Source organism: Paramormyrops kingsleyae, chromosome 5, assembly GCF_048594095.1.
Source record: "Paramormyrops kingsleyae isolate MSU_618 chromosome 5, PKINGS_0.4, whole genome shotgun sequence".
Classification (NCBI taxonomy): Eukaryota; Metazoa; Chordata; class Actinopteri; order Osteoglossiformes; family Mormyridae; genus Paramormyrops; species Paramormyrops kingsleyae.
Window position 1 is genome coordinate 34093862 of NC_132801.1, and position 14589 is coordinate 34108450.

Below are 14589 nucleotides of genomic sequence, written 5' to 3' on the forward strand. Positions count from 1 at the left end.
AGTGAATGGTGAAAGTTAAATAAAATAATGTGCATTCAATTATAAGAACTCAATGTTAAGTAGGTGTTTTAAATAATTATGTTGCACTTTCGCTGGATAAGAACCTCTCAATTAATTTCCCAGAAGCTCCAGGAGATCTTCTGCCAGTCTACAGAGCAGCAGACGTACAGAGCCCCTCCCAGCACCCCGGGGCAACGCCGGCCTTGGGGGCGGGACGTCTGACACACTGGCAGGGATGCCAGCCTATAGTCAGCCAGACAGGGACCAAGGTCGGCAAGCCTGAGCCCGTTAGGCGGCAGAGACACTCGACATCATCGCTCATGACTGCCAGTGAGCACTGCCAGCGTCTCTGCCCAGACGTGTGACCCAGCCGCCCGTTTGCTCTCACCCACTGATGATCTCCTTGCTCTCGGCTCGGATGAAGTGCTCCTTGTCCGGGGTCAGGATACAGAGGGAGTTCTTCTGGCCTGTGCGGGTCTCTGCGTCGATCACGTCAGAGCACTGGTTCATATTGATGGTGCCCTGGGGAAGCGTGCTGGGCTGTGGAGGGGGGAGGGGGGCAAGTTAAATTCATCTTCAAAATTCACCCTAAGCTAGGAACAAGGGTCAGAATATTACAATTAACCAGTAAACTGGAGAAGAATGACGAAAGTTGAGGACAATGTCTCAAAATACTAGGCTAAGAAAAGCTTCAAGGAGACCTTTCAGCTAAAGGCTGATGCATTCAAAACCGGCTTATTAACATCTTTTTGTTCCACAGATCACGACAAACACTAGTACAAGCTGTGTGTTCACTCTTGAAACGGGGCCGGACCAAGAGAGCAGGGTTTAACAGGCGGCATGAGCGGACTGGAGAGTCAGGCCGGGCGGACGGGAGAGTCAGGCCGGGCGGACGGAGAGTCAGGCCGGGCGGACGGGAGAGTCAGGCCGGGCGGACGGGAGAGTCAGGCCGGGCGGACTGGAGAGTGCGCCGGAGCACAGCAGCGGTCACGCGGAGCTCTGTATGCGGACACACTTCACTGCCTGTCAGCCTGCATGCATGGAGATAATGAACCTCCTCCTGAGAGAAAACAGAAGCTGCTCGATATTTGCCTGGCGAGACACACTGCTGCTTTGATGGTGGCTGGCGGTGGCAAACTGTACAGCCCAGCTCCTCGCCAAAGAGCAGGACCCGTCCACTCCGCTAAACAAACCCCCCTCTGTCCACAGAGATACTGGACCGGCGGCGCTTCATGCCGTTTTGTTTGGCAACATACTATGCTTTGTTTCCCCAAAGCATCTTGTGAATGTCGAAATGTTTCCTCATACTTTGACAGGCATATAAAGAATGATAAGCATGCATTATATTAAAAATGAATTGTGCTATAGGAAAGTATGTATGTGTCCTAATGCAAATACATTCCTAGTTATTACATCCAGACACACGCACGCAAACACTAGCTGCGTAGATATACATATCGCCATAGAACTGTACAAGCAAATAATGACAAACAATGACAAAACAAACATATACAGAACATCTGAATCCATAGCATACCTGCCATGCGAACACACACACACATGCGCGCACACATGAAACTCAGATTCTCGATTATGTCCAGCCAATAAACGCCAGCATTACTGAACAAGCACACCGCATCAGAGCCAGGCTTCCATCACAGGGAACCTATTTGCACAGCATTCTCCGTAAATAATACATCAGCAACCCGACAAAAATTGATGCATTTTTAATATATGACGAGAAGTAGAATAGATGAGATGATGTGTGTGAATTATATATCTTCTGGCACTAATAAAACTACAGCGCACTTCCTTTCCCATGCCCAGCACTGCCTAAAGACATGTGGTCTGGTTCCCAGTGTTTACCTCCCCTCAGAACCAGCCTAAAAGGACCATAACTAAAGGCCCAGTGCGTCAAATACCATGTTTATACAACATTCTCTTTTTTTTTAATCCGTATTATGGCATTCAGAAGAAAAAAAATTCACGCCATAAGACAGACCCGGAATCAGACACAATAACAAATCCATAGTAGCTTGTCAGGGTTGACTGGTTACCATTGGCAAACTGAAGAGGTTACATGAAGTTCCTGCAAAGGCTTCCTTTTTGTAGCAGTTCCGGTAACCTGCATTCATAACATTAACCAGAAATACAGCCGTCACAGCTTCTGTCATCAGTGCGAACCTCATTAAGACACATGATCATATTTCACAAACACATAGCCATAAACAAGCAGAAGTCCCCCCCCCCGCCTCTTCACGGGAGAGAAAGCGGTTCAGCACACCACAGCCAGCTCTCTGCAGAGAAATGGGCCTATATAATGCTATACTGCATTCTCTGAATCCCCTGCACCACCACAGGGCTGCAGAGACGCACCAAAAGACAGCTCCGAGCCCGGCTCCCAGCCCAAAAAAAATAAAAATAAATTAAACAATTTAGATGGAGGTGGATCCAAGGCAAAATAATATAACCACAAGAGGCGTTAAGTCAGGTCTTGTGATCTTCTTGGTGATGTCCAACTGGCTTCAGCTGGATCAGTTTCCCGATTAAAAGGGCCATCTGAAGTGAGTGGGGCACTGCAGGGCTTCAAGGAACAGAGTGAACGCCAAGTAAAGGCTGCTTTTTTTTGGTTTCTTTTTGGTTTCATTTTTCACAAGTTCTTGATTTACCAGCTTTGCGTCAACCATGCAGTACAAGGGGCTTTTCTCACATTTTTGCTGGTTATTAAAAGACTTTGAAGGCCGGGAGGCCCCATTCCCAACCTTCACAGCCAGCTAACTGCATAAATGACCATAGTATTCCCATTACCATTCTAGTCAACTTACCCTGCAGGAGGTTTAGCAGGGCAGCGTGTCCATGCCTGTTACCACACTGACATATACATTTCTTACGGAGAAAGGACAGAAATGGCCAGAACAACAGAAAAATCCCCATTATCCTGTCATGCAGTGTCAGCCTGTAACACAGGTGAGAGTAGTGCACTGGAGACAGTGGGAGCTACACTTCCGTCTGATTCCAGTCAGAGATGGATGGACTTCCTCATGCTTCCCTCCCTCAACAGGTGTCCAGCACTGTAAAAAGATTAGGATGGCTGGCATCAGCTTTGTTGCTGGAAACCTGGGGGAGCCTGCGGTGCAGCAACCTGGTCCCAGCTTCCGGGCTGGGAAGCCACTGGTCATCTTAGGCCTCTGAGTGTGGAGCTGGGGCATAGATTGTCTTTTACTTTTAGCTAGAGGCCACACAGGAGTCAGGCTGAACTTTATAAGGTCTGGTAACGGAAAAACAGGAAAGAAGGTGTCTGAATAAATACATGTAAGGAGGGGGGGTGTGGTGTGGTGTGTGGAAACAGCAGAAAAAGCGCCTCTCCCCAGTTAACATTTTATATTACTTTTATATTTTATATTTATAGCTAGAAGTAATTTTTGTCCCAAGCAACATGCAGCTGAGGATCAGAGCAGGACTGGTCAGTGTCCCTGGAATGATGGTGGTTCAGGGGGTTGCTCTAGGGTCCAATGGTGGCATCACTCTGCTGGCCACAGAAGCAGTGACCATCCAAGTCCTAACACATAGCACCCTAACATTGATCTTCATTCCCAATCTGATTATAAAAACGACACTGCAGTACCGTCCCAGCATGCTCTGCGGCGTGGCGAGTGGAAAGGGACGCCGTTTAAGCCACACACACACTGCAGTGCTGGCATCGCGTTCAACACCTAACTGCAGCACCCACACCTAACCCACAAAATGCAATAAAAGCCAATTACGCATTTTTATAAAGGGTTTTTTTTTGTTTCACTAGCAGTTTGTATGTGATCCAAATGCAGCACTCCACAGCCTAAGGCCTTTACAACTTTTATTTGCAGGGCAGAGCAAACTTGTGGGCTTTTCTAGCTTAAAGGGCAGCTGGCCTTGACAGTCAGCTGTGCTGGTGACCAGTGCCGCTCGTCCAGGGAGGGGGGCCAGGGAGGAGTCAACGTGGTGGCCCTCAAATTCGAGAGCAGGTGCCTTGGACACACAAGCGCTCACGTCAGGGCCATCTGGCGTGTCACTTCCACGGGCAGACGGGCACACATATCTGGCCCCCACAGAGCTCGGAAAAGCACAGCCTTCCCCCAGACAGATTCGAGCCGTGCTGTTAAGGGGGCCGTCTCTGTGACGATGACTCTGAATGCCCTTCATCTGAAAGTGCTGCTGCTGTCACCTCGAGGGACACATTTACAGATGAAGCGTCGTATCCGGGGAGGCATACCAGGTCCGGATACGATAAAAGATGAGGGGAATTAAAGGAGGATAACAAAATTAGTAAATATTTACTCTGCAAACACCTTTATCATTGTATTCTCTTTATCATTTTGTATTTATACTCGATGTTTATCAGAATAACTGCCCCCCAGTGAGAGGGTTATCAAAAGGGGGTGGAGGGGTATATTGATCAATGCTTCTCAACCTAATACTTAAAGACCCACGGCAGTCCATGTTTTTGCTCCCTTACAGCTCCTGGTAGGGAGCAAAAATGTTGATAGTCTATCAGGGAGCTGTAAAAACTTGGACCATCCGGTGGTCCCCGAAGACCGGTTTGAGAAACACCACCATGGATAAGATGAATTGGACAAAGCAACAGGGAAGCACTGAGTCTCTAGCCACGTAACACAAGTGCAGTGTTTCAACTGCTGAATTTTCACTATAAGTACTGTGGGAGCAGGACCTCAGTGTGTCAGATTTTCACAGTCAGGCCTGCAAGCAACTGTCTGGCCCACAGACACCCATACAATGAACACACTCCTCTGCCCCAGGCTCAGCGAGCTGCCAAGCGCGTGCAGGCAAGGGTGCATTCCTCACTCCCAATGGAGCAGCACAACGAAAAATCTCTCAAACCCGCCTGAAGTCCATCAGTCAAGGAGAATGTTTTTTTCTTACAGGATGAGACTGACAGGCCAAGTCTTATTTTTATTAAAGTAGCACTATTGCTATTTTGTAGGAAGTAGAACAGAACAATCTGGGAGAGAATCCAAATTACAGCAAGAGGACAGTTTGTTATGCTTAGTGAACCTTTATCTTGTCAAAAAAATCTCTGAAACTCCTGGTTACCTCCAGGGCTCATCAGAATTTATGCAATGAATACAAACATGCAGCTGTTAAAACATGTCATAAATAAGCTACAGTAGCATGCTAAACCTGGAAACTCATGCCACAAGTAAGAGTTGTGGTTTAGTTGTAGTAAATGACAGATGTAGAGCATCTAAATAGTAGAAAGTAGAAGTTGTAGCTAGCTAGCAACTCTGCCAGCTAATTCACAATGCTAAGCTGTTTAGCATCAGCTAGCTACACATTTCTAGAACTAAGCTTCGGTTGATGAAATGCCAACTGCATTAGATAAGAATCGAGCTAAATATCACAAGAGCTGTTTTATTACATAGTATCTCATGGGCTTCGTACTGGTTTCAGTAACACAAAGTACTAAACTAAAACAATTGGCTCCTGTACTTTCACCAGTGGTGAAAGCTGCCACAGCGTACATGTAATTGGTACAATCCTAAATGATTTGATGCATGTTCCACCTCAATCTAAAAGGCAAGATGAAAATGAACAGATAGCTTATTTGACAGGACATTTTAAAGCTCTCTTTCCTTGTATTTTTCAAAAATCATCCACGATAATAGCAAAATGTAGCTACACAATGTCAGCTTAGTGTAGGTCAGGATGAGGACATGACTGAGTCAGCACTCAACTCTAGGCTAAGGACGCGGCATCATTCCGAAATGCGGAGATGCAGCATTTAAATATATAGCAGCATCCCTCACCAACAGTATTTCTCTCAAAAGAACATGCCAGAGAAATATATTAAACAAATACAAGCCAAAGCAGAAATGAAATCCTCATTGAAGCACGACATCATTTTAGATTTACCGCCAGTTTCGGACAAGCAACACAAGGCATCATATGAGCTTAAACTGTTTCATCTGCACACTTGGAGGTTCCCTACAAGATGAAGATCTGCATACAATGTGGTATCCTGGTATGTTTGAACTTCATCTGCACATGACCAAACTTGATTGTATGTAAATTATTCCAATCAGAGATACACACAGACCTTTATACACTCCACTACCTCAATAACTTTTTGCACAACCCATTGCACTGTTGCACTTTACATCAATCAGGACTGTAGCCCAGTAGCGCTGCTCTGCTCGTCTTACCCATTATCATTTCTTCTATTGCACTATTGTCTCGTATCGGCACCGATTTTGCAATTTTCACACATTTTGCACACTTGCACTTTATACTGTATCACTGCATATGGTTTAAATGACAATGAAAGCCACTTGACTTAACGTACTTGGCTATTTCCACTTTACCTATGAAAAACTAAAATTTAACTTGCAAGAAAATATATCAACCATAACCAAAAAAATGAAAAAGAAAAAAAAAAAGTAGCAAGAAAATATGGGAAAACAAAGTTAATATTCAACATACTGCTAAAACTGCAAGATAATCTACACCACCCACAGTAAACATTTTACAGCTTTCATCAGGAATAGGAAACTTAATACATCTCTAAAAGTTTCCGGCTTCCCTGGACAGCACCACAGCGGCACCTTGGGCTCAATCCTGACTTGGAAGATATTTTTAAGATGCCGGAGGTCACCGAGGGTGTTCAGTTCCCTGGCAGACGAGACAAGCATCACAATCTGTACACTGAGGCCAGCACTTCAGAATCTGACCATCACCGATGACCCAGACTACAGTGTGAAGGACATAGATAGAGTGATGGATCCCGCATTTCGATGGACAGAATGCTTGTGTTTTGGACCCAAATGAGAATGCTGACACCAGACAAAAACGAGAGAGGAAGTGACGATATTAGTGGTGTATGGATGTGGAAAATTTGACCAATACCGATAAGAGATTTATTTTTGTCTAAGATTGTCAATGCTGATAAGCAGTTGAGCCAGTTGTACTGGTGGGGAAACTTGAGGATTAATGTCATTTTTTAATTCTCCTTGGGGGGGGGTATTTTACAGGCTAGGTATAACAGTGAAGTTAAAGGCTAGTATTTTGAAACCACTTCTAAGAGCCGACAAAATGCCTCATAAAATCCCTCACTCCACTACAGAAAATGGCTGATTGACCAATGCGATCATCTCCATTATTTCAGCTGTTGTTTATTTAGCTCTGATGCTACTAATATTGACTAAAGCCTAAACATCAGTCAGTAATATTGGCCATGAGTGACACATTGGACCAATATCTTGATTTTTAGCAAATATCAGCAGATATCAATGTTAACCGATATTTCATGCAGCTCTACACAATATTTCAGGACTTTGAGGACAAAGCCACTGATGTGATGGCTGAGGAGGAAACCTCAACTTGAGGCACCTCAAGTACTCAAAACTGCCTGCTTGAAAACAGGAGCGAGAATCACTAAGCGCCAATGTTTTGAACAAACAGCGACCCTATAAGGGTTGTAGATGCACAGCTATGCCCAATACTGACGTAAACCAAGATCCTCTGCCATGGTGGAAAGTCCATGAGGCAGAACTGCCACGGCTGGCAAAATTTGCCAGGAAAATCTCCGGCGTTCCTGCCATAAATGCTGCATCCAAAAGTGTTTAGTTCCTCTGGTCATATTCAAAATCCTCACTGATCAAGCTTGAAGTCTGAAACACAACATGCTGATCCTCCTAAACAAGAACCGGCAATGGAAAGAGACACATACCTATACACAAGCTTTTGAGAAATACTAGAAAAGAAAAAACCTTACCAAAAAACTAACCTAAAAAGTGGGACTGCTTCACACATTTTCCTGCCATGTATCGCCTACCTTCCAATGGAACTTTACTAGAAAACGTCTGGGGCTACACTTACTGTACCAACGGCAGCAGAATTAAAATCTTTATTGGACCTGCAAAGGATCCCTGTGTGAAGTTCAGCCAGACTGACATCTGTGACTCTGGACATTTAACTCAATAACCACCTCACTGCACTCATGTGTACTAATGAATCAAGATGCAAGTAAAAGCCCTTTACTTTCCAGCAATAAACAAATATGCATTCCAATGAGAACCCGAATCACTGAGCTCTGGGTAGGAAATAATCAACTAAGCACATGGGAAATTCTACCTGCCAAAAAACAGAATAAGTTTGGTCCTAGATTTGCAAGCCAAGGGGCAGCTGAGGGCCTGTAAGAAAGGCGAACGATGGTGAGGTTAATTAGTCAAGAAAGGAATGGGAGGGGAGAACGGCGGACATCAGCAGAAGGAGCCGGCAGCAAACACAGGCTCTGCTAACACGTGTTGACAGAGGACCCAAACCTGTCAGCTCCCATCTCGGCCTGACCTGCTTAAGCCAGGAAGAAACAGAAGGCTCTAGGCCTGTGAAAGGCCGGCCGGGAGCCTCTCCCCCAGCCCCTGTGCAGAACAATGACGCCTTTGTGGGCCACGACCAGCACCCATACAATGTGGAAATGTCACCCCATTTCAACAGGGAAAAGAACAGGGAGGGGGGACCTGCTTTTGAACCCTGTGCATGGCACTATAAAAGTACCACAAGGGAACAGAGACCGTCAGCCAGAAGACCCTCTAAGAAAAGCCGATCTACTGGAGCAGCTGAATATGGAGACACTGAGGGCCCAGTTAAATTCACGGTGAGTCTGCTGGTTATCATTCCATAGCATATCACTGGCTTAATTGCTGAAGGCTGTGCTGCTCACAAATGTCTGTACATTGTCTATTCCAGAAAACACACAGCACATTTTGAAAACCTGGTAAAACAGCATGCTTTTGAGAGTACAAATTAGCCAATATTATTAATCAACCCCACACAGGCCTAATCTGTTTTAAATTGAGCTGGAGAGCAGAGGTTCAGCTCCTGCCCCTCACCAGCTCACACCACGGTCTGCATGCTTTCTCTACAGCTACTGGCCTGCTGAAGACCTGAATGAGAACCGCACTGCACATTATTCAGGTTTTCAAGGGAGCACTTCGACATAGGGAAGACAAAACTAAACTAGACTCTTTACTAACTGGGAAAACAGCAACTGCTACTTTCATTTTTACACATCTTAAAGGCTTACAGTCCCTAAATCAGCCAGGGACAGGAATGGTATGCCATTTTTGAAGCATGCCACTTAAATGTTGCGCCAAAAACTGTGGAACATACAAAATAAAACACTACACTCATCAAGTGAAGAACATGAAGAATTTGAGGAGCATCATGCCAGATCTCGATTATTCTGAGAGGGTGTGGGAAACCAAAACCTACTTCAAGAGCAGGAGGTCCATTTAGAGATGACCACGTCAATATGGTGCCCCAGAGGTACACATCAGAAAACCAGATTTATGACCGGTTTAAACCCGCACAACTGTCGGAGCCATATTTACTGCAATACATCAGCTTTCCGAAATCCATGGGACGGATAGCTCTGCTTAGATCTATGATCTCACTGGGAGGTGACGGATCTTTCATCAGTCTGGCTTGTCTGGCAACGCAGACATCCATTTTTGAGGTTAAGGCTCAGCCCAGTTCCTATTTTTCCCCAAATGGAACATCTCTTCCACTTGGGGAAAAAAGTGTTTTATTAGACACAATTACACCTTTTGCAAACAGCTGTGTCCAAGGAAGGGGTTGCTACACAAAACATCGCCAGTTCAAGAGAGATGAAAGTCCCAAATCCAAGAATAAAGAACCACAGCATTTATACTGAACATATCCAAAAATGTCAATGCTTAGATGGGTAAAATAAGCATCCCAGTTTGAGAAATATGCAAAATGAACGTTGGAAATGGTTATGCCAGCATGATACAGTGTTTTCTTAGCCAGCAGTGTCAGTGCACAGCACTCCTTCCCGGACTCAGTGGTTGTAGTGGTATTGCTTTGCATGAATCAGGCTTTTAGCACCACCAAGGCTGGTTCACACTTGGGATATAGCAATAGGACATGGTGGTCAGTGATGCCGACATCTACTGGCAAAAAGTGTAGATTGTTCTGGTCAGTTTGGGACATCTAGGGTTCCTCCATCTAACATTTCGTCATCAGTTGTGAAGGCACAATAATGACATCCACCAAATTCATGTCACTGGAACTCTCCTTTTATGCAGAATGGCAGACAAAGATTTTCTTTTTCCAAGAACTTGCACCATGCCTTCTGTGAACTGAGGCTGTATGGGGTAAACATACCACTGGGAATTTAAAAAAATATATAAACAAAATGAATGGTCCAGTTTTTCCAGTTGTATTTGATGACCTAAGGAGACACAAGGATGCAGGCTTTTAGAAAACTCCACGAGTCGCAGTTGCCTTTTCTGCTGCTTGTTGAGATTGATAGTGCAAATCATCATTCATACTGACGACACATTAAAGAGAGAAGCTCTAAGAACAACAGCGTGCCCCGGCGCAAAACTGAAACCAGGACAATCAAGAAAAGTGGACCTGAAATAACATACTTGATGTAAGCAAAAGATACCATACTATGGGAAAGACCAGCAACACAAACCGGCCAACCACCTATCCATCTTCCAAACCGCTTATCCTGTACAGGCTTGTGGTGAGCCTTGAGTCTAGTCCAGAGGACACAAAAATCACTACAGGCAATTTAGAGAGACCAGTTCCCCTCATCTAAGGTGTTGGACTGCGGGCGGAAACCGGAGTACCCAAAGGAAACCTGCACGGATGCCATGAGAACAGAATCTCCACATACAGAGCTTAAGGCAGCAACTGAACCCACAAGCATGGAGGTATGAGGCTACAGTGCTACCCAGCGAGCCACCACAAAGTCGGGAAAGATGATACGCACATTTAATACTATAATATAAACCCTGCAGTAGGCTGTTCACACCAAAATGAGCTTCATCTGCTTATTTCCTCCTGACTACTCTCTGAAACGACACCGTGGACACACTGCTGCTTTTTCAACATGTTACTGCAAGAACATGTGAAGCTATAAGGCGCTTGCTCATGCGAGTTCTGAAATCTGGAGTTCATTAACATTAAGCCATTATCTGTTTTACATCTGCACAACATTATTGGTCGCTGCAGCCTATTAACTCGAGACACACTAGGTGCTAAGATGGCGCTATTAGGGTTTTATTAGCTTTGGGCTTCACGTTGGTTTCGATATAAATCCTGGGGCCCCAGTAACACGGAACAAGCCAGGAATCTCCAAGAAAATGGAGGTTGACCGCTCTTATGAGTCCAGGCCTAGTAAAGCCATGCACTGCAACATCCCATTACTATCTGCTAAGCTACACGTACCAGTGCTCACCAGCTTCAAAGGAGAGGAGCAGAGATGAGGGAGTTCACATGAATGAATATCAGGGAAAAACAAACGTCTCTCTGCTTTGGGCCAGGTTTACATTCCATAGATTGGTGTGCTGAGTGTAGCAAAGAACAAAGGGATTACAGACAGCGGCCTTTGAAATCCAGCCTTTCAAAGGGAGAGAACACAACTGTCTTTTTCATTAAAGGAATAGCACTTACCTTTACGGTCATACAGTATAATCAGCGCAAATTCCACAAATCATGGGCCCCCATTGAAGTAAAAGAACAGTAAATTGCTTCTGTGGAGCTTCTGAGATCTTACGAGGCTGACATTCAGAGACAATTAATTACAGAACAAAAGACTCCCACCAATATCCTCAAATTTTAAAGACCATAATCCACTGGTTTTCATCTTCTACTCTAATTGTGGTCATCATGCATCTTCGTAGACAGCACGTGTCAGGAGAGGAAGGAGTCATACATCTCTGGGGAGGTCAAGTTTCTCTACAGAGTCATTTGACAAGGCAGGACCTGGGATGGACAGTGTTACTGTCTCAGACCCCAACTCGTTTCAGCAGCCATTATTCATGCACTGCAGCTCTCAGCCCACCAACAGCGCAGGTGTGTATGATTACAGATTTCTCTTTAATACTGCTGGCTTGGTCAACCTATAAAGCAGATCCTCTGTACCATCCAAAAGAAATTCCAGCTGAAAGGAGTAGAGATCTTTAATGCCAGTCAGCGGTCTGTACCAACTCAGTGCTAAGCAACAGCTGTGTTGCCAACAGGCCTGACTTGAGAACCCACCCACCAGAAACCAAAGGAACAAGTTCATGGTGTCCAGCCAGGATTCCTGCTCCACTACCTGTCATCCTTCATTAGGGGAATGAGTGCAACACTACACAACTCAACATTTTTACAGGCAGCTCCTTTAGGATCCCAATCACTGGCTGTTTGAAAGTAGACATCTCCTACTTTCAGCTGTCGGCTAAAGCCTGCTGGGATACAAGAATGCGGTCTACAATTTCAGATGCGCTCATTAAATAATGTAAAATAAAAAGCATAACTTAAGTTCTGGCATAAGACAGCTGTAACTGCAACACTGACAGGCAATCAGATGCTCTGGATAGACATAACCAGGAAATGTGCCATGTCATTGTTCCTTAGAGACCCACAGAATATTAGGGGGAGAGTCCTCACCATCACTCCTAAATACCTAAATGGACTTAGACATAGGTCTGAACGATTTGGGGAAAATATCTAACTGTGATTTTTAAGACAGATATTGCAATTGCGATTTGATTTGCAGTATCATTTTTAAAACCTCAAGCTTCAGGTCAATATTATAGATTGAAATGGACGTAAAATATGATAGCAATCCGACGAGATACCATCAAAATATTAACTGGTTTATATTCTAATGCAAGAATGAGAACTTAAAGATATGAATTGCTTCCAACATGTATTTATTAATTTTCTTTAAAAATGAGCAGAGAACAGTCAATTAACACAATTAACACAAAAGCTGTGACTTAGGTTAAAGCATGAACAGGGCTGCAGTGATAAAAAAAAATCAACGACGTTGACACTGAAAATGGGTCAACATTAATATTTTAAGACTTTTTTATTTTTATGAAATTACCGTTTTATGAGTTTTAAAACTCTTCAATTCATTATAACCCCAGTAAGTGTTGTCTGTTCATGTTTATTAAAATACCATTAGTATAGAGAGCATTTAAATATCTTTTGTACTTGTAGCTTCTAAAAACACTCAGTATTAAACCATAAAGTTGTCTGCCTACTACCTTACAATTTCCATTGAGAAAATGTTTAGGCTAAAATCTGGGCTTATTCCACATTGATTGCCAGTTTGTGTTTGGAGTGTTGGAAACTGATAAAAGTACAGCCACACTACCAAAATACACATCCCATTAATATCTTAGCCATACTACTAATCTGCTTATCAAAGTGTGGGCAAAAATCCATATAGTGCCGAAAAGCCCTCCAACGATAGTGTTGCTGTCAAAATTAACTAAAATTAAACTGGAAGAACATTTATCATTTAGATTAAATCAAACAAATCGGTAAAATAGTCGACAGATTAATCCATAGGAACACAGTCCTTAGCAGCAGCCCTAAATACAAAAAATAATTCCAGTAAGGGCGAAACAAAACAAAAAAAAAAATAGGGATCCTGCAGCTAACACACTAACACTGCTTAGTCCCCTAATAGAACCTTTATGTAAACACTCCAACTATATAATAGGAAATTCAATTATAGCTCAGCAATGGAATCAATATTTTTGCACCGCGAATATAATGTTTTCCTTGGGTTTCACATGTTTGTGGGCATATACAGTCGCCTTGGGCAACTTCTGTTCAGTGAGCATGACTGGCACGATGATTGGTGAGAATCACTGTCACAAACTGAAGACTGCATGAATTTGCCATGAACATCAACTATAATCACAGTTTTAAATCCTGGGTCAGATTTAGGATAATACATATCCTAAATCGCAGCCTTTGCTATTTGAAACACTGATTTTAGCAAATCTCAATTTCGCTTCGACATCGACAAATCGTTCAGCCCTAGTCAGATATCAGAACTAATTCCCAGGTGCCAAATGGATAACGTCATTCTAATTCTACAAGCTGCCCCAATTCCTTCTAAAAGCTACACCCCATATTTCTTGCAAGCTTGTAACATTTCCCACAATTCCACATCACAGATGTCCCACTGAGGGTCACCGTGGATACCCTTTGATGGCTGGAAATTGGCCAACCACTATGATGGACGGGTTACACTAGTGCTGTTATTTTAGGCTAGTTATTCCACCATCGTGAACTGACATGTGCCTCCTAACCGACCCTCTACCCCTGACACACAAGTGCATACGCCCAGCTTACTGCGGAGGGCTCGCCCCGGGACAGACTCCCAGCGCGGTGTCAGCTCTGCTTTAATATGATTGCTGCTATATTTATCAACGCCAGCTGCAACTGGAGGCTCAGGATGGCAGTCTTCTGTTCTCCTCATAAAGACGCTAAATTGTGAGCATGACTAGCAGGCCGGGGGTGCCAAGAACATGAATGAATGTTGATAGATATCCCGGTTCAGCTAATCTACCTCGCTAATGCTAATTCCAACGTGAGTGTCAACCCCGGGAGAGTACAATTCTTATGCGCTAGTCACCCTTTCCAGAAATAAGGCTTATGATTGGTATTTAGCATTTGGAGAACAGTCTGTTGACATTCTTTATTTTTTAGGAACAGAATTATAGACACTGTATTCTTCATCTTCTGAGCCAGGATTTCATTCAACTTCAAACAAAA

General features: G+C 43.9%; 1 protein-coding gene across 6 annotated transcripts in view; it reads right to left on the reverse strand.

The window, feature by feature from the left end:
* Positions 1 to 14589, reverse strand: part of LOC111847710 (uncharacterized) — an 83194-nt gene that overhangs the window by 36855 nt on the left and 31750 nt on the right. For all 6 annotated transcript variants that reach the window (XM_072712626.1, XM_072712624.1, XM_072712622.1 and 3 more), the window contains exon 4: positions 389 to 540. In XM_072712626.1, coding sequence (XP_072568727.1) covers positions 389 to 540 — 152 coding nt within the window. The remainder of the gene's footprint in view (positions 1 to 388; positions 541 to 14589) is intronic.